Source organism: Cryptomeria japonica, chromosome 9 (assembly GCF_030272615.1).
Source record: "Cryptomeria japonica chromosome 9, Sugi_1.0, whole genome shotgun sequence".
NCBI lineage: Eukaryota > Viridiplantae > Streptophyta > Pinopsida > Cupressales > Cupressaceae > Cryptomeria > Cryptomeria japonica.
In genome coordinates this window covers 736,810,368-736,828,928 of record NC_081413.1, presented here as the reverse complement: position 1 = coordinate 736,828,928, position 18,561 = coordinate 736,810,368, and the positions used below count along the sequence as shown (strand labels likewise).

Below are 18,561 nucleotides of genomic sequence, written 5' to 3'. Positions count from 1 at the left end.
GAAATTATTGATCCCAATTAAGCTATCCACAAGTTCAACTTTGAATTGAAAAATTTAGGGTTTTAGCAAAAATTTCCTCTAAATTTTTTGAATCTTGCAAGAAATTAGAACTTGTAAATGCAAATTTGAATTTGAAATAGCATAAACACTCAAATTTGAAAACATAGATCAGAATTAGAGAAGATTGGAATTCATGTCGGGTTCACCAAAATGTGTGGGGGAAAAAGCGAGACTAGGCTAACATGCCCTAATCCCACTTTCAATCACACACTTGTGGAATACGAAAGAGCCTAGAGGTATCACATAATTGGCTACTTCTTTTTGTGGAAGAGAGAGCCACAGGCTACCTATTAGGGTTTCTATTCCTTTGTTGTAATTGAAAGATAAAATGATGCAAGTTCAATTCCTAACCCCAAAGTGCAAGTATGAACTAATAACAAGATTGCAGAATTGAGATTAAACAATGGAAAGCTGTAAACACAAGGACAAGACAAGAATGCAAATGCATACCCGGAGTTAAAATTTGAGTGAAAATGTTCGGGACGGGGGCGTGGGCGCCACTATCCTGATTCTGCTCCTGAAACTACTGTTTGCAACCTGAAAAAGCTATCGGAAACTTGCTGGAACTGCTGTCTGACAGAAGGACCAGGGCGCCCAGCACCCTTGTCCCAGGGACCAGGGCGCCCCACGCCCCTGTCCTGGTCTTTTTCTCTGCAATTTGGTGTGTTGTCCCGTCTCAGTCTGCTTCCGTCGGATCTGCAACTTGCGGCGTCGTCCGAATCTCGAAATCTGCACTTATATTTGAAAAGGTATGGTGGGCGGCTATATAGGGTTTTGCCTTAGTCAAACCCCCGCTTTGGTGATTTCCACCTCCACGAATAGCGAAGTTGTATTGTAAAAGTAGTGTGTGTGCAAGATCCTAAAATGCAAGTAAGCAAACTAGAGCAACCTAGAAAGTAAACCCTAATTGCTTGCAAATGATAATGTAAATGCTCCAAATCAAGATGCAAAGTGATCTAAAGCATGAATAAAAATGATATAATGAGGCTTATGCAAAGACATGAAAACAACATGAAATCATACCCAACCCCAAGGGAGGGGTACAAGCCAATCTTCAGTCGGTGATCCCTTATTGCTCTTCAATGTCTTCAAAGCCCTAAATAGATGAATGAAATCGATGAATGCTTGATGGATGGATGTTGAATGTTGTTGAAGTCTTCAAAGATCTGCTCTTTCGCTGCATAGAAGGTCCCTGAAACCAAGATTCCGGATCCTTTCAAATGAAGAAAGAGAGCTCTTATATATGAAACCCTAGGTCTTAATTTCAACTTTAGGCCGACTTAGAGATTGAATCTCTCGCCAATTTCTTGGGGTTAAGCTTTATTTTATGATTGGATCGCGCTCCTAAAATTTCGGGAAAAATGTCCGGGACCGTGTGCACTCCGGGCGCCATGGTCCCGACAACTTTTCACCAAATTTTCAGGGCCATCAGATATGATGATTTTAGAGAGAATCCCGAAGTTACAGCTGATTTCGAGATGTTTTGACCCCCGAAATCAAGCCCCCAAGTTCAAAATAGGACCTAATTAGGGTTTTAGATTAAATGATGTATTGGAAGAATAAAATGAAAGGGGCACACTTTAATGAAAAGGGCCCAACTTTATGATATGGGAGATGATAAAATAGAACCCTAGACCTAATTAATTTAATTAATTAAGTGCTAAAGGGGAAATGCGATGCAAAATGCAAAATGCGCCAAGGCGGGTGCTAAACTAGGTGTGAAATTGTACCACCCTAGCAAGTGCGTACAATTTACGACGCTACACCAACCTAAGGGAAATTGCCTTCATAAATATCTTATACAAAGTGTTACATAAAGCAATGGGATAGAAGTCAACAAAAGTCTTAGTATCCTCTTTTTTAGGAATAATTGCAATCATTGTAGTATTAAGTTTTTTTAAAACAGACCTATTTCTCCTAGCTTCCTCGAGAGCCAATAAAACATGATTTCCCACAAAATCCCAACATTTTTGAAAAAATAAAGGAGTAAAACCATCTGGTCTTGGAGCTTTATCCGGATTCATGGCAAAGACAACACTCTTAACTTCTTCTAAGGAAAAGGGAGACATCAACATCTTATTGTCTTCCAAAGATACCAAAGGAGGAATATTAGATATAATATCATTGCCGAGATTTCCATTTTCCTAAGATAATAATGACTTAAAAAACCTAACTGCCTCTGAAGCAATGTCCTTCGGGTCTGTCAATAAATTCCTATTCTGACACTGAATACAAGATATCCTATTCTTACATCTTTTAATCTTAGTTCAAGAATGGATTTTTTTGTGTTTCTATCACCATCTGAAAGCCATAACTCTCTAGATTTTTGTCTCCAATAGATTTACTCTCTAGCTAACACCTCCTCAAGCTGTAATTTTAGTGATTTCAATTCATCAAAAACTTGTGGCACCATGGTGCATGAGCACGAAGTCTTGCTCATGCTCTCCATTTTTGAGTATTTTCTTGATTAAGTCTTGTCATAGGTTTCTAATGTTGTCTTAGGTTTTTTTGATTCTTTTCATGAGTGTTTGATCTCATTTAGTGCTTGAGAGATCAAGTTTTGTTTTGTAAGGTTTGAGTTGTCAGTTTTGTGCTCCTAGGCCCAATAAGGCTAAAAAATGGAAATTTGCCTTATGAGCTTAGTTATGCTTTGGAAAGTGTTGGATCATGTTTAGGAAGTGTTTTTTATCATGTTTAAATGTTTTAGGAAGGTTGCATATGTCTGGTTGCTCATTTTGCTACTTGGAGCATCAAAAGTTGTCATGTTGCTTGTGCAAAATTGCCATTTTTGGACATTTTCTTGCAAAAACAAGACAAAATTGCTATGTGTTCGTACAAGAATTAGTAAGCACTTCTAAATAGTATTTAAATGCCTTCCTCTTCTTTTTAATGGTTGGCTTTTGTACTTTCATAAAAAAAAGTCAATTGAAGGAGCAATTTTTCTGGTTTTTGACATGGTTTCTCCTCTTTGGGAATAGCAATCTGTACAAAACCTCATCATTTCCGTACTTTTCTTCTTGAATAGAGATCTTCTTGTATTTTTTATGCTCTCCATGTAATCTTTTTGGTGATTTTTCTTTTGGGAGTTGTGTGCAAATAATCTTTTCAGTTTTGCAAGGTTGCTGCCCTGTCAAGGGTTTTGAGGCCCAAAAATACATACACTTGACTAACTCCAGGTTTTGGGCTCCCAAAATGGTCTTAGTCAATTTTATTTGCATTTGTATAGTGTACATATATTTTACACTTGCCAGGAGTGTTGTTTGGAAGGAGGATGAAAGCTCTTAATAGGCAAGTTTTCCTAACTTGGCTAGTATGCTCTTAAGTTATGCAAACAAGGCCAATATGTTTGCACACTTCCTTGTAATGATTGGAAGATGGTTGGTGTCTCAAAACAATGACAATATTCCTCAAATAATAAATTTCTTGTTCATGGCAGCAAGTATCATGTTTTTGGGATTTTTCATGGTTTGAAGCAAAGACACCTGGTGTTCGAGTTATTGTTCAATGGAACCAATAAAAGTGTTTGTTTTTCAGTATTAGCAATGTGTTTGGATGAATATGAAGCAAGGTTGAGATTTTTGTGAATTTCCAAGCACTTAAAATTCTGAAAATCATAAGTGTGCTACTGTCACAAGGGCTTTGACAGTCATAAATTTGGATTTTTCAATTTGTATGCCATCTGTTTGACATTATGCTTGCAGGCCAGAGTCATTGAACAGGTTGGAATGATGTTGCAAAAGTGTGAATTGAACAAGGAGACAAGGTACAAGGCCATGGAGTGATTTGCCAAACTCTAAGTTACCAAACCTTCACAAAAAACCCTTGTTTTGAGGCTACAAAATAGGACAATCATAAATTGACCTTCTCAAGACCTCTCTTGGAACAAATTCATGATTTTGGCCAAAAGGGTACTCAAAACTATTCACATTTTCCATAAATTCCAAGATGTGAGTGAGTAATGAGCAAAATAGTGTTTTAGGAGGGCTAAAAAGGGCTTATTCCTTGTAGCCCCGTTTTGAAGAAAATTAAGAATCTGATTGGAGTAAGGTTTGGTGACCTTGTAAAACCTTTTAAAATTAGTCCAAAACAACCTTGAAAACCTTGTGAATCCCTCAGAACTCTAGTTTAAACATTTGGGGGTTTGGACCTAGTATGGTGAATGTGAGCAATGTTGAGAAGCTAACTCCAAATAAGGGGTTTTAAATCAAGATAAAAGAGTAAAACTTGCAATTATTCCTCATGACATAGTGGAAAGATTAAAACCTCCCAAAGAACAGTAAAACAATATGCAAAGTGAGAAAAAGTCAAAGATTGAGAAAAACAACTATTTGAGCAAGGTGGAGTATGCTTGAGTAAAGGAGGTGAACTAAAATGATAGAGTGATTTTTTGAGAAGAGAAGTGAAGGGATGAATAGCTAACAATCAAAGTTGATATAGAAAACACACATTGAACACAAAAACTAACCAATTGGTTGATTCTAGCAAAGACTTAGACTTATTGGCATCTTCTCACTCAAATCATCCCTATCATAGTGGTATTAGAGCACAGTAAGATTTAGGTGAAAAGAGAAAACAAATTGACTTAGGATCAGTAGAATCCTTAGAAGAAAACATGGTGACTAATGTTGAGTTAGCCAAGAAGGTCAAAGACCAAGAAGAAGAAAATAGAGCACTCAGAGAGAGGTTGGAGAAGCTAGCAGTGAAATTAGCTGAAGTAGAAGTCAAAACTGAAGAAGTCCATGATAAGGTTGGAGATCAGGGCAAAATGGTGGCAATAGAAGATGAGGTTCCCATACATGACCCTGTTATTGAGCAAGAACTATTCTTGAAGGCTTTGAGAGCTATGAGTGGTAAAACCTTAGAGGGAGTGGCTCTTTTTAGTGGAAAGATGGATCCAGATGCTCTTATAGAGTGGATTGAAGGTCTAGAAAACCATTTTGAATGTGATGGAATAACTGAAGCGCAAAAGGTTAAAGTAGCAAAATCAAGGTTGAGAGGGGCAACCTTAACTTGGTGGAAGTTCATCCAAGAGGAAAGGGTGAAAGAAGGTAAGCAACCAATAGCCACCCGGAAAGCAATGATAGCCAAAATAAAAGAAACCTATCTTCCTGAGAACTATGAGATCCAACGTGAGACAAAAAGACTTAGATGTCAGTAGCTACACTGAGGAGTTCCAAAAACTATGCATGAGATCCAAAGTAGTAGAGGATGAGAGTATAAAGGTAGCAAGGTATTTGAATGGATTGACATGGAACATAGATGAAGAGATGAGTTTATTATGTCCACAAACAGTACACAAGTGTTATCAACTTGAAAACCTTGTGAAGCCCTCAGAACTCTAGTTTAAACATTTGGGGGTTTGGACCTAGTATGGTGAATGTGAGCAATGTTGAGAAGCTAACTCCAAATAAGGGATTTTAAATCAAGATAAAAGAGTAAAACTTGCAATTCTTCCTCATGACATGGTGGAAAGCTTAAAACCTCCCAAAGAATAGTAAAACAATATGCAAAGTGAGAAAAAGTCAAAGATTGAGAAAAACAACTATTTGAGCAAGGTGGAGTATACTTGAGTAAAGGAGGTGAACTAAAACAACAGGGTGATTGTCTGAGAAGAGAAGTGAAGGGATGAATAGCTAACAATCAAAGTTGATATAGCAAACACACATTGAACACAAAAACTAACCAATTGGTTGATTCTAGCAAAGACCTAGACTTATTGGCATCTTCTCACTCAAAACTCCCTATCACACCATACCATGTTGAAGCACATAAGTATTAAGACACTCAATCATATCTTGAATCCTTTGTTTCTCCTGAAAGATGTTCTTAAAATGCGAGATATTTCATTCCCTAATATTCAATATCAAATAACTTAATTTCTTAGCAATCTGAAACATACGGGACCCAGAACAAAAAGGAGCAGAATTCCACCATTTCATAAGCAGAGGCAAAAAGGAAGAATCCCTAAACCACATGGGCTCAAATTTAAATGGAGACTTAAAAGAAGCCCTATCCTCAATAAGTGACTTAAAAGAAGCCCTATCATCAACAAGTGAAAGGGAAATTGGAAAATGATCAGAACCCGAGACCGATAGAATAGAGGAAAATAATTCAAAATCTTAATCAATGCAATTCTCAGATAACAAAAACCGATCTAATCTCTCAGCAATTTGAGTATTTTTGACTTAACAACCTTTTAGATTTTCTTTTTCTTTTTTATTTTCTTTCATTTTTATAAGAAACATACAACATAAAGATTGAAATTTATGATTAGTGCTTGAAATCTCTCAACTTTCCCTCTTTTGGAATTTTGTATTTTACCAATTTACTTAAATTGTACACTCTTCAAAAAAATTACACCTACTCCAAGCATCTAATTTATGGTGTTAATATTCTATACTTCAAGATGAATAGCATTTATCACAAAACATTAGCGTAGAAGGTAACCAAATTTTTATTCGTATTTGCCTATCATATTGGATGGATAATCATGTTCATGAATGTAACTTGCTAGACATCATACTTAAAATTGCAATTGATGCATGGACATATTGCTGTAATGTCACGCCAAAGAGAATATCAAGGAACTAATCAAATTAATCATATTTTCTAACCACACTGTTACACAAAGGTGGTTGTATACATACTACAAAGTTTCTAGGAATGCTGATCACTATTATTGTGGACAATCATATGCTTAAATATCCCACATAAGACAATTTTCATTTTCCACAATTTCCTATAATTTCTCCATCCTCCAAATAGACTATCCAAACAATGTCTAACCATTACACCTTAGAATGTAGGTGTTAGTTTTATAATAATTCACATGTGATGTTCCCATGTAACATGTAAAATTTGCATTGTTATGCCGAGAAGCATCTACAATGACATACAAATATTCGAGTAAATGCATGTTTCAGTTTCTCTATAAGTATTATTTTATTAATCCGAATAAAATAGAATCATTGCCACTTGTTTCTAAGTATACGAAAGTGGCTCCATGTCTTTTTTGACAATCAATAAAGATGCAAGACAATTATTTGATATCTCTCACATTATTTTAAGTATATTTTTTTAAAATATAGATATATAGTAAAGTATGGGTTTTGTATAGAGAATAACGGGTGGTCAGTAAAATCTCGCCTCTTTGTAGTATCCGGGTAAAAGGAGTAAAAACTTACTGAAGAGTCTGGTAGAACGGCTCTGGCCCACTTCAAGAACATGTGGTGTTCGTTTCGCTGCTTTCATTGGAGACTCTAGAGTATACCATCACCAATGAATTTAACCCAGAGCCAGGTATTTCTAATTTGATAATGAGAAGATAAAAATATTAAGTACACATTTCTAAGATTTTCTGTGCAAGTATGAATGGTGCGTATGCATTGGACTGGCTCGCACAATCAGCTCGCCATTCAATGAGTGCTCAAAGGCCAATTGGGTTCAATTCATTTCCCTGCAGAAACACACCCACGTCCGCAAAAACAAAAAATAATCTCACAGCAAGAAGATGGAATACAGTTACATCTCAAGGCTCAGTTGGGTACAAATTATTGCCCAACAGAAAACCCACATCCCCAAAATCGATGAATAATTTCACAAGCGGAAGATGGAGCTATACGAGAATGAAATTGACTCCCCTTGCCATTGCAGAGCCCTTAACAAGCTCTTCCCCAGAAACAAATGCAATTACTGAAAATGAAGAGGAGAACAAATTCAATTGGTTCCAGCAATGGTATCCTGCTGCACCAGAATATGATCTAGATAAGAGAGTGCCTCATGCATTCAGGGTGTTAGGGCTTGACATTGTTCTGTGGTGGGATAAGAGAGAACAGGAATGGCGAGTCTTTGATGACAGCTGCCCTCACAGAAGGGCACCTCTCTCTGAAGGAAGAATTGATGAAGATGGTGACCTGCAGTGCAGTTATCATGGCTGGTGCTTTGGTTCCAAGGGAGAATGCAAATACATTCCACAGGTCCCCTCTGATGGACCCCCGGTATGTTTTGTCAATCCTTACACTTTTTAGCAATGCAAGTTCTTTGCATGAATGAATGGATAAGTGCAGAATTCATAAAGTTCGCTCAATTCCCAATTAGATCACACACACAAACAGAGTCATGAGCTTGGAATCTTATGCGAAGTCTAATTATCTTGGAATATTAGTGAGTATGCTTTTCTTGATTTATCCATTAGCATTGAAGTAGAGTACAATAACAGCAGGATACAGGGAATCAAGAGTCAAGACCACTAGAATGCTAAGCATTTTTTTATTATAATGGAGAACAGCCTTTGGCTGCACCACTTCAGCTAAGAGCCAAGGATAGACAAAAGGCCCATTGACAATTTTAAGCATTTTAAAATGACAGCATACCCGCATAATACAAGGTCATGACTACTGCGATTAAAAAGCTAATTAGATTCTTTATGTTCAATATATACATATTCCTCAAATTATGCTTTTTCGATGGACTTAATTTCTTGAATTAAAGTTATATTTCAACCATTTAATTTTGGATTTTGTAAAAGGCATATTTACAATAAATTTTAATAACATGATTAATGTAATACATTTTTAATTAATTAAATTAATAATTAAATCTCTTTTATTAAAAATATTTATTTATTAAGAGTATGTAAATATATATGTAAGATAACTTTTTAGAATGATATATTTTTAATGAGAAGAAATTTAACGTCTTTGCCTTTTTAGTTATGACATATTCAAAGAGAAAAAATTCTATTTAGAATGCATCATGTCAAAAATGTTAAACAAAGCAACAACTTAATACAAAACCTCAGTTAGGACAATGTGAGGTGTACACTATATTGTGAGTTGGACACGACGTATGTTTTTTCAACAATACTTATAGCCAACCAAACCACCTTCTTTCTTAAATGATCTCCATAAAGGATATTGTATGCTTTTTCTTCGATACTTATAGCCCACTAAACCACCTTCTTTCTTAAATGATCTCCATAACTTTTCCAAGTTTCACATAGATTATTTATATAATCTTTTAAGGTGTAGTTCTAAACCATCACAATTAATATTAAATGTATTTTTCCCATTTTAATCATTTCTATCACCTTTTTAGAAAATAGTTAAATATAAATTTTATGAGTTATATTTTTACCCCTTTTTAATCTTAAGGGCATTTACATAACTTTTATTTTTATCTCTTTTAACCAAAGAAATAAATAGTATTTGTTTTTCACTTAGTGAAGCAAGTTGGGGATTGGAGTTTAGGGGAATGAAGGAATTGGTACCAAGTATGGGTAAGCCTGAAACTCCTATGCAAGAAGGAACTCAAGGCAAAGTGTAAAGCTTTGGGGTTGCGTGTTTCACAATCCTCCCGATCTCTAAAATCTCAATCCTTGACATTATTTCCTCATTTTATTGGAGTTTTGGGCTCTCCCTTATCTTGATACCTAGTATGCCTTCCTCTCGATTCTTAAAATCTTGAAGCTTTGCACTTTTCCTTGAGTTCCTTCTTGCATTGGACTTTTGGGCCTATCCATACTTGAGTACCAGTTTCGTCATTCCCCTGAACTGGATCCTTGATGTAGTGCTGCCCATTGAATTGGTGTATGGAGCTGATGCAATGCTGCCCATTAATAATTTGCTTCTAGTCCACAAATTTATACAAAATTCTAGTATCTAGTGAAGATACTGACGATGTTATGACTTGCAAGATAAATCAGCTAATTGAACTTGATGAGAACAAAACGACTCAAATAGTCAACATGAGGAAGCAACATCAAGTGAAATATGTGTTTAACAAAATGGCCAGCATTAGAAAGATTGAGATTGGAGATTTGGTCCTAGTATGGAATGCCAGAGCACTAGATAAAAGGGAAGCATGGAAAGTTTGATTCCATGTGGCTAGGTCCATACATTATTGATAATTTATATAGTGAAGATGCATACTTAATCAAGAGCTTGGGTGGAGAATTTTAGGAAATGCCAATGCATGGACACTTCTTGAAAAAGTATTTCTCTTAGGATGTGGCTGGTTTTTCCATACACAATTTTCTCACCTCTATTTTGTGTCATGTGCAACCCATGGTGAATTGTGTGGTTTGTGCGTGTTTTGGTTTGCATCCCAAAGTGCTCTAGATCCTTGCCATGTTCTAATGAAACATGCATCCTCAAACAAGAGATTGTGTTGAAGCCCTGTTTCACATGCCTTAAAATGCAAAAATCCTAGTCTCGATACACTTTGTTGCAATTGCCTAGCATTAACCCAACATTTATAGCTGATTTAAGAGAATCTAAGTGGGTTTTCCCTTTGTCAAAATTTGTTAAGTGTTGTCCTTTATTGTCCTTTGTGTGTTGATCAATGTGGGACATTGCAAAAATCTCAAAAAGTCTGCGTGGGGGGTTATGCTGTTCAAATTTTTAAGTTTGTGCAAAGTTGTTAGACTATAAGAGTTTTCCTGCCCTAGGCACCATTTTCGTGATCTGTTTGATCTTCAAAATTCTAACCCCTTACATTATTTCTTTGTCCTATTGGAGTTTTTGGCTCACCCTTACCTTGGTACCTGTTGTGACCATTTTACACATCACCCCATCGCAAATGGGGACCCCTCTTTTGCTTTCAATTTTAGGGTTTTAGGTTAGATTGGTAGTAGTGATCCTTCTGGAGGAGTTAGTTCGAGTTGATCTTATCCAACATTTTTGGGAATGGATGATTCACAATGATCATTCCATTTGATTGTCATCTTTTGCTTGCTTAAATGGAGATGAAACGCTGGATTTGGTTAAGGCAAACTTGTTTTAGAGAGTCAATACTTTAAGGAAGGATAGGCTAGAGTTCAAATCACCATGAAGAGGCTTAGAACAGAGGGATTAAGATAGCAAAGTTATCATTTTTGATCGTTTCCAATGTACCCTTCAATGTGCAAACTAAGACTTCCAGTTGGGCTTCAAATCAGCGACCTAAGACTTCCAGTTGGGCTCCAAATGTGCGAACTAAGCCTTGTGCATTTCCATTGCTTGAAAGGCAACCACAGTCTTGCTGGTACGTTGCCAAGAAGTTGTAGCAAACTTAATCAATAGCAAGTCAAGGAAGCGAATGTGTTAGCAAGTTGATTAATCCACAACGAACCACTTCTAGTTGCCTTCAAAAAATGCGAACTTCCTGTGATAGGCTAAAAGCGTGACCTAAGACTTCAGTCAGGCCTCCAAAGTGCGACCTAAGACTTCCGGTCGGTCCTCCAAAGTGTGACCTAAGACTTCCAATCAGGCACCAAAAGTGCAACCTAACACATAGACACTTCTGCCACCCAAGTAGAAGAGTGATCTAGCATTCAAGGCGAAGGGAGAAGCATTTAAGTTTTGCGCCACCTTAAGAAAGGGCCCCACAATGAGGAGAACCGTTTTTTGTTCAATTTAAATTTGATAGATGCAAGTCAGCTTTTGGAAACCAAAATTGCAAATCATTAAATGAAAACACAAGTCGGCCTTGTGATGAGAAATTGCACCCCTTCCAGTCACTATAAAGATAACATTGATCAATGTACAATCGATAAGGGGAATGATCTCAATCAAGCAGCGATTCCACTTCAAGCGAAATATTGCCAAAGTCTTCATTGTTATGACAGCAAATTCCCTCTCCATTAGTAGCCATTTTAATCAAGCTTCAGCACTTCAATGATTTTGCTTGGTGTTTGACATTCAAATATCAGCGAGTTCAAACTTAGCATCAGCAAATTTGCCATCAGCGAATTCCTTCTCCAATCAATAGTGATCTTGTTCAAACACAAAGCGAACTTTGTTGTTGCAACCATCGACTTCTCAACATCAAGAACAGCAATCAGCACTCAAGATCAGCGATTTTGCATCAATAATTAGATAAACATCAGCATTTGACATCTTTGTCATAGTGAAAAGTGCATCAGCATAAGGGCAATTTTGCCAAATAGATGATCAATTTGAAGTTACCAGCCACTTTAGAAGTTGTTTGCAGGTCTGAATTGACTGTCATTTAACCATCTTTATTGAAATCAGACCCTAAATTTACGCTGGTTCAGCTTCTTGTTCATTATTTTCATGTGGTTTTAGTTATGAGATGCTTTGTTCATTACTTTTGATCATCTTAACATGCTTCAAAGCATAATTCATTGATTTAGAGGGTAATTTTTAGATTTCCAGCAAGTCTAGGGTTTTATCTACATCTAGGGTTTTGTAATTCATCAGTGATTTCAGCCCGGACAGGTAGCAGAGTTGGCTTGGACTGTGGGTTTGCTCCCCATTGGTCTCGAGTTAGACTCTGTGGCTTGGATTCAACCGATGGGCTTGGCTGACGGTCTTCTTAGCTCATCTCCAGGGACTAGTCTCGCCTCAGCTCGCTCCATAATGGGAAACCAGTGTCGCTGGGTTGAGTCGCGGGGATACATTGGGTGACTAAAAAAAAAATTCATCTGTGATTTCGATGAGTCTATGAGCTTTTTGGAAGGAATTACTAACCTCGAGACATTTTAGCATTATTGATATTATAATCATATCAAAACCCTAACTTAGGCAACTCTCACCAAACTTCATAGGATTGATTTCAAGGAGGAATTCAGTGACTTAATCACTTTGCTCAACCGAATCATGGGAACACCTCAAGCATCCCAGTTCGAGAATTGGATGTTCTACTTCATGGAGATCATATTGATTGGAAAGGAGAGGATCAATTGGGCAAGAATTATAAGCAATAACCTTGACATACAACTCAAGAGACTTGCACGAACCAAAACATTCTACATGAGTTCATATCTCATATATTTGCTTGCCAGAGCTCATGAATACGCAAGATTAATTTATAGAGGTCTAGTTGGTATGGGAGCTAGAGAATTGAGAGCATGCGAATCGTATACACAACTACATTATCTTGACAAAGTACATTATAGGAGGGTGAATGATGCCTTCACGATGCACATAATGAGAACCTTGCAAGTTGGCATTCATCAAAGGTTATCCCCACAAGCAAAGGAGCTGATAAAGAAGTTCAGTGCTTGGTCTATCCGGTTTCCCAAATTCACCTACATAAGGATTCAAGGATGCTCTTGTCCACCCTACATGCTACCAAGATATCCCACTGACAAGATAGTATTGCTTGAATTGGTGAGGCAGTTGATAACATATAACAAAGCACAGAAGAATAGACACAAGACTAGAATCCCTTTTCCCATTTCAGTTGGGCAATTGCTGGAAGTATGTTCATCCTTACAAGCGGTAGAGAAGGTGGAAGAAGAATTGAAATCTCTCCTCCTCATTCCATACTTTTCCAGAGACAACTTTGATCCCTACAACTGTATCAAAAGATCTAGTGGAAGAAGACACAAACACAAGCGACAAGTGGAAGATCATTTCATGAATGCTCAAGATGATTTAGACATAAGAAGAAGAATGTGCTCAAGACCACCAATTGACATCGTCAGGACGTGCAAAGTCTTTGACATTCCAGATCAAGCGCAAGATAGTTTTAGATGCCTCCAACCAATATATGAGCAAGAGAAAGACAAGGAGGTGAAGGTCAATTGGATTGATGTGGAGATCACCAATTTGAAAGATTTAATGAAGCCAATCTTTGCATATACAATACGATGAGTAGACATCCAAATCCAAAAATTGAAGAAGTAGTATACACAACTGACTTTCAAATTGATGGGAGAGGGAGTCTTTTGACGATGATATAGAAAGTGCAAGCCAGAGTGGAAGTGTCGCCCAGTCAGCTCACTCCAAAGGATCAAAGAGAAAATAAAGTCAAAAGAGCCTCCAAACAAGAGCATAAATCAAGTTCAGGTCGCCCTTCCACTATAATCAAGCACCTGGCCAAGAAAATCATCCACCTAGAGAGAGCATTGATCATGGAGTGAATGGGTCGATGGAATCTATAGTTTAGAACAGCAGGTGCGAAAAGATAGACAAGGGTAAGCAACCATCGGGTCAAGACAATTCAGTTCCACTTGAGGAAATCAATGACCAAAAAGGCAAAGATGTGTATGTAGACATTGAAAACGAAGATGAAGAAGTAACATCTCCACCCTTAGAAGATTAGCAGTTGAATGAGGTGCAAGTAGGAGAAGAGAAATCAGCTATCCCAATATGGCTTAGGGAGAGGTTAACAAAAGAAGTGATAGTAGCAGAGGAAGATTCTATTGATTTGGACAACTTCTTGAACAAAACCCAAGGGACTATTGAGAAGAAGAAAGCAGTGAAAATGTAAAAGATGGCAAGAGACGGTATCCCTGATATCGAGTGTTACAAATTGTCACTCCAAGAGTAGATAAGCCTGAAGGCGAGATCATAGTAGAAGAATATGACTTGGAAACTATTGACTTAGGTCCTACCACCACTGAGCAAGCATTGGAAGACATGGATGACATAGTGAAAACATGTCACAACATGTTGAAGTTGGAAGTAGAAAATAACAAGAAATTGGAAAGAGAAGTGAGTGCATTGAAGAATTACTTCCAGTAGTTCAAGCAACAACCGCTAAGGCAGCATGATCCTTCAGCTATTCCACCACCATCGCTTCCTCCTAACTTAGTTGACAATTTGGGAAAGATGAAAACTTCAGCACACTTAATGAAGACTTGGATAAATAAGATTTTCAAGAAGGCGAATGCATTTGTGAAGGAATTAGTGACGATATTTGATAAGGCCGCAATTGTTCTTGAAAGAACTCAAATCCTCACTGCAGCTTATGATACTTTCGTATTCATCGGGGATTGCACCATGCCAAGACTGCAAGAAATGAAGAATCTACCCAAACAAACCTTGGTGAATGGTGGAGTATTGAGGGATGGACAATCGCTTGATTTCCGACAGTGGTGTAACTTGCTCCGAATGAGGAAGGTCATCTTCGAAGATATTAGTAGTGGATGCACCCAAGTCGATGGAGCCATGAACTTGATACATGACAAGATCGTAGAAGTAGTTGAGATAATTTTTGAGAAGGAAATGAATGAAGGAATTAATATAGATGTCGATCAGCTAGCTGAAAGAGTGAAGATCATATTCTTTTGGAACAAATGGATCACCTTCTGAGAAATAACGGGATGATATACACTCATTCACAATACTTGCCAACAAGACTAGAGATTATGGGCCAGGATGGGAGACAACCTTTGCCTCTTCTTTAGAAGAAGTCGGCTATTTCAAAGAACAATTGAAGAACCTGCTTGCAGCTCCAATAATTGAGATTGAATTCATGATGTCCAGATTCGTTGAATTTGCAATAAAAGAAAAGGATAAGGGAAACAAGATTCTAGAAGATATGTGATCCCATGTGGCGTCATTTTTCTTATTGGACGATTTTTCCTCGTATTTTGTGCCAAATGGATTTCACATTCTCATTGGTTGATATTAAATAATTTGCAATAAGATTAAGTTTTGTTGTAACAAACCCTAATTAGGGTTTAGGTGGCAAAATCTGGGCCCTTGATTTTGATTTAATCTTGGCCATTCATTGTATTGGAGAGCTCGATATAGTTCAACTCATTTCATTTGTAAAGGATCGATTAGAAGAGTTTTGAAGAATTGTTGCTCGATGCCGCATAATTTATAAAATCATTGAAGTGTTGGTGACTTATTGAGTTTTAGAGCATTTGCTTGTTTCTTCATCCTTTTATGAGAGAACTTAATATTTGATAAGACAAAAAAATTAGAGTAGAATTTTCTTTAAGTATTTTAGATGAATGAAAGATGCATGTGCATGATTGATAGTGAAGCTCTCATTGTTCATACTACTAGTACTCCATTGATGGTGAAGTATCCTGTGTAGTCGACTGAACTCATTTTAGCGAAAGCTTAACTTTAATTACTATTCCATCATTGATATGCTTCATCTTCAAGGTATTTATGCTTGTGGTAGTGATTTGAAAATCATCAAGCTATCCCTAGAAGATTGCACTAGTGTTGTGGAGATGTTCATGGCATGTCAAAGCAAAGGTTAGTTGAGCTCACTTGAGATTGTCCATTGTCTCGCATTCTTAGCATTAGCATTAGTGTAGCATTCCTAAACCTTGCTCCCTTTTTCATTTTTTTATCAAAGATTATTAGTAGCAGGAAAGAGCGATATTGCAACATCATTTGGAGAATAACATTCATTGAGCTTGAAATTGATGAAGAACAATTGTCTAAGTCCCCTTGAAGGTACGACAAACACATCACACCATTGAAGCTATCCAACACGTCAAGACCTGACATTGTAAACCTTGGAGTCGTCTCAAGTGATCCTTCGCCATCTTCATCATTTGAGAAGTCTTTGTTCAAGAGAGGATAGAGTATTCAGTACTTTATTCTGTGTTCGATAGTGCGTGAAAACACCATTAACAGTACCCAATATGCCTTCTTGTTAATTCTCTCAACCTTGAAGCTTTGCACTTTGTCTTGAGTTCATTCTTGTGTTGAAGTTTTGGGCCCACCCATACTAGAGTACTAGTTCCTTGATTCCCTTGAACTCTGATCCCCAAATTCACTTCATTAAATCTTTCTTTAGAGTAGAGGTTTATACTTCTCTTTGTTTGAGTACCTTATATTGGTCATCCCCAACTCTTCACCAAGTTAGTTTATCAAAGTTGGACCTTCACCCTTACCTCTATGTGTGTACTTGTTCCTTGCTATTCTCAAAATTCAACTTTTCCCTTTCCTTCATATACCTCTACAGAGTTAGCCTTTTGCTCACCCTCTTACTCAAGCACTTCCTCCTTGGCATCTGCGATGCCTAATGCTTGATAACTTCTTGGATGTACCATATCAAATCGGAGGTGCAAGCATCCCTTTCACTTGGTACCAAGTATGCAATATTCCCAAACCCTAATCCCCAACAATGGTACAAGTTCCAAGAGACCTCCTGTTGGCCATATTTCCCTTATCCTCTTCTCCACTTGTTGACATCATCATTGAGCTAAATTTTGGCTAAGTGTTGAAGGATTGACTTGTTAGGGAGTTCAATAGTTCCATATTTCCTTGTAAGTTCAACATGGAAAAGAAAGGACTAGGAAGAATAGGTATCACTAAGTTTAGTGGTTCATGAATTTTGCAAAACCTCAACAAAAGAAAGTGTCAAAATATAAATTTTGTGAAGTTCGCAAACTTTGCAAAGATCCAACAAGGTTCGAGATGCTGCCAAAAGTGTGACAAAGTGAACAAGAAAAGTGAAATTTCTTTGAAATTTTAGAGTCACATGGTTCGTGATGTCACAAAGTTTGTGATTTCATGAACTTTGTGATGTGGTTTGCCAAGTTGCAAAAATTATGGCAATGAGAACAAAGAATGAAAGAAAGATGAAGGAAAAAGGAAACAAGGAAGAAAAGTGATGAAGTTCTTCATATTGAAAGGTGTGCGAGTTCGTGAACTTTATGAAGATCCAACATTGTTCCAAGGTGACTAGAAGTTCCAAAAAATGAAAAAAAATATGGAGAGATGTGAAGAAAGGATGTTAAAGAATCCACTAGTTCTTAACCCCCTAAATCCTTGATAGGTTCTCGAAGTTACTTTTTCCCCATCTTACTTTCTCTCCTACCTCCATTGTTTGTTCTTCCCCACCAAGCCTTGAGCTTGTCGAGGAGCCTTGGACTTTGGCATTGAGTTCCATGATGCTAATTACTCTTTATGTATAATATATACATACCGCCTAGTATTATACTATATGATGGGCTTACTTGAATTAAATTTATATCTCAACAATTTCATTCTAAATTTTGTAGAAGACATATTTACAATAAATTTAAAGAACATCATTAATGTAATAAATATTTAATTATTTAAACTATAATTAAATCTCATTTATTAAAAATACTCATTTATTAAAAATACTCATTTAGTAAGAGGTTGTAGGATAATTTTTTAGAATGATTGTTTTTAATAGGGAAGATCTTAATGGTTTTGGCCCTCTTAGCTATGGCATGCTCTAGGAGGAATAGTTCATCATGTCAAATATGATCAACAAAGCAACAACTTAATACAAAGCGCCAGTTAGGACAACTTCAAGTATACCTTATACCATGAGTTGGACACACACTATATGACTTTTCCTTCTTCCTTAAATGATCTCCATAAGCTTTCCACGTCTCACATAAGTGATTTATATAATCTTCTAAGATATAGTTCCAAACCATCACATCTTCTCACTTCACAACTAATATTAAATGAATTCTCTTCCTATTTTACTAATTTTTATTTCCTTTTTTAAGAAGTAATTTAATATATATGACATGATTTATATTTTTACCCCCTTTTAATCTTAAAGGGATTTGACACAATTTTTACTTTCTCTTGCAACCAAAGAAATGAATAAATATTCTTTTTTCACTTAGTGAAGTGAATTGGGGTTTGGAGTTTGAGGGAATGAAGGAACTAGTAATCAAGTACAGGTAGGTCTAAAACTCCAACACAAGAAGGAAATCAAGGCAAAGTGAAAATATTTGGGGTTGCATGTTTCGTGATCCCCTTGATCTTTGGAATCTCAATCCCTTACATTATTTCCTTGTCATATCGGAGTTTT

General features: G+C 36.8%; 1 protein-coding gene across 1 annotated transcript in view; it reads left to right on the top strand.

The window, feature by feature from the left end:
- Nucleotides 1–7,250: 7,250 nt before the first annotated feature.
- Nucleotides 7,251–18,561, top strand: part of LOC131038653 (protochlorophyllide-dependent translocon component 52, chloroplastic) — an 82,125-nt gene continuing 70,814 nt past the window's right edge. Inside the window, exon 1 of the mRNA XM_057971148.2 lies at nucleotides 7,251–8,057. Coding sequence (XP_057827131.2) covers nucleotides 7,428–8,057 — 630 coding nt within the window. The 5' untranslated portion in view covers nucleotides 7,251–7,427. The remainder of the gene's footprint in view (nucleotides 8,058–18,561) is intronic.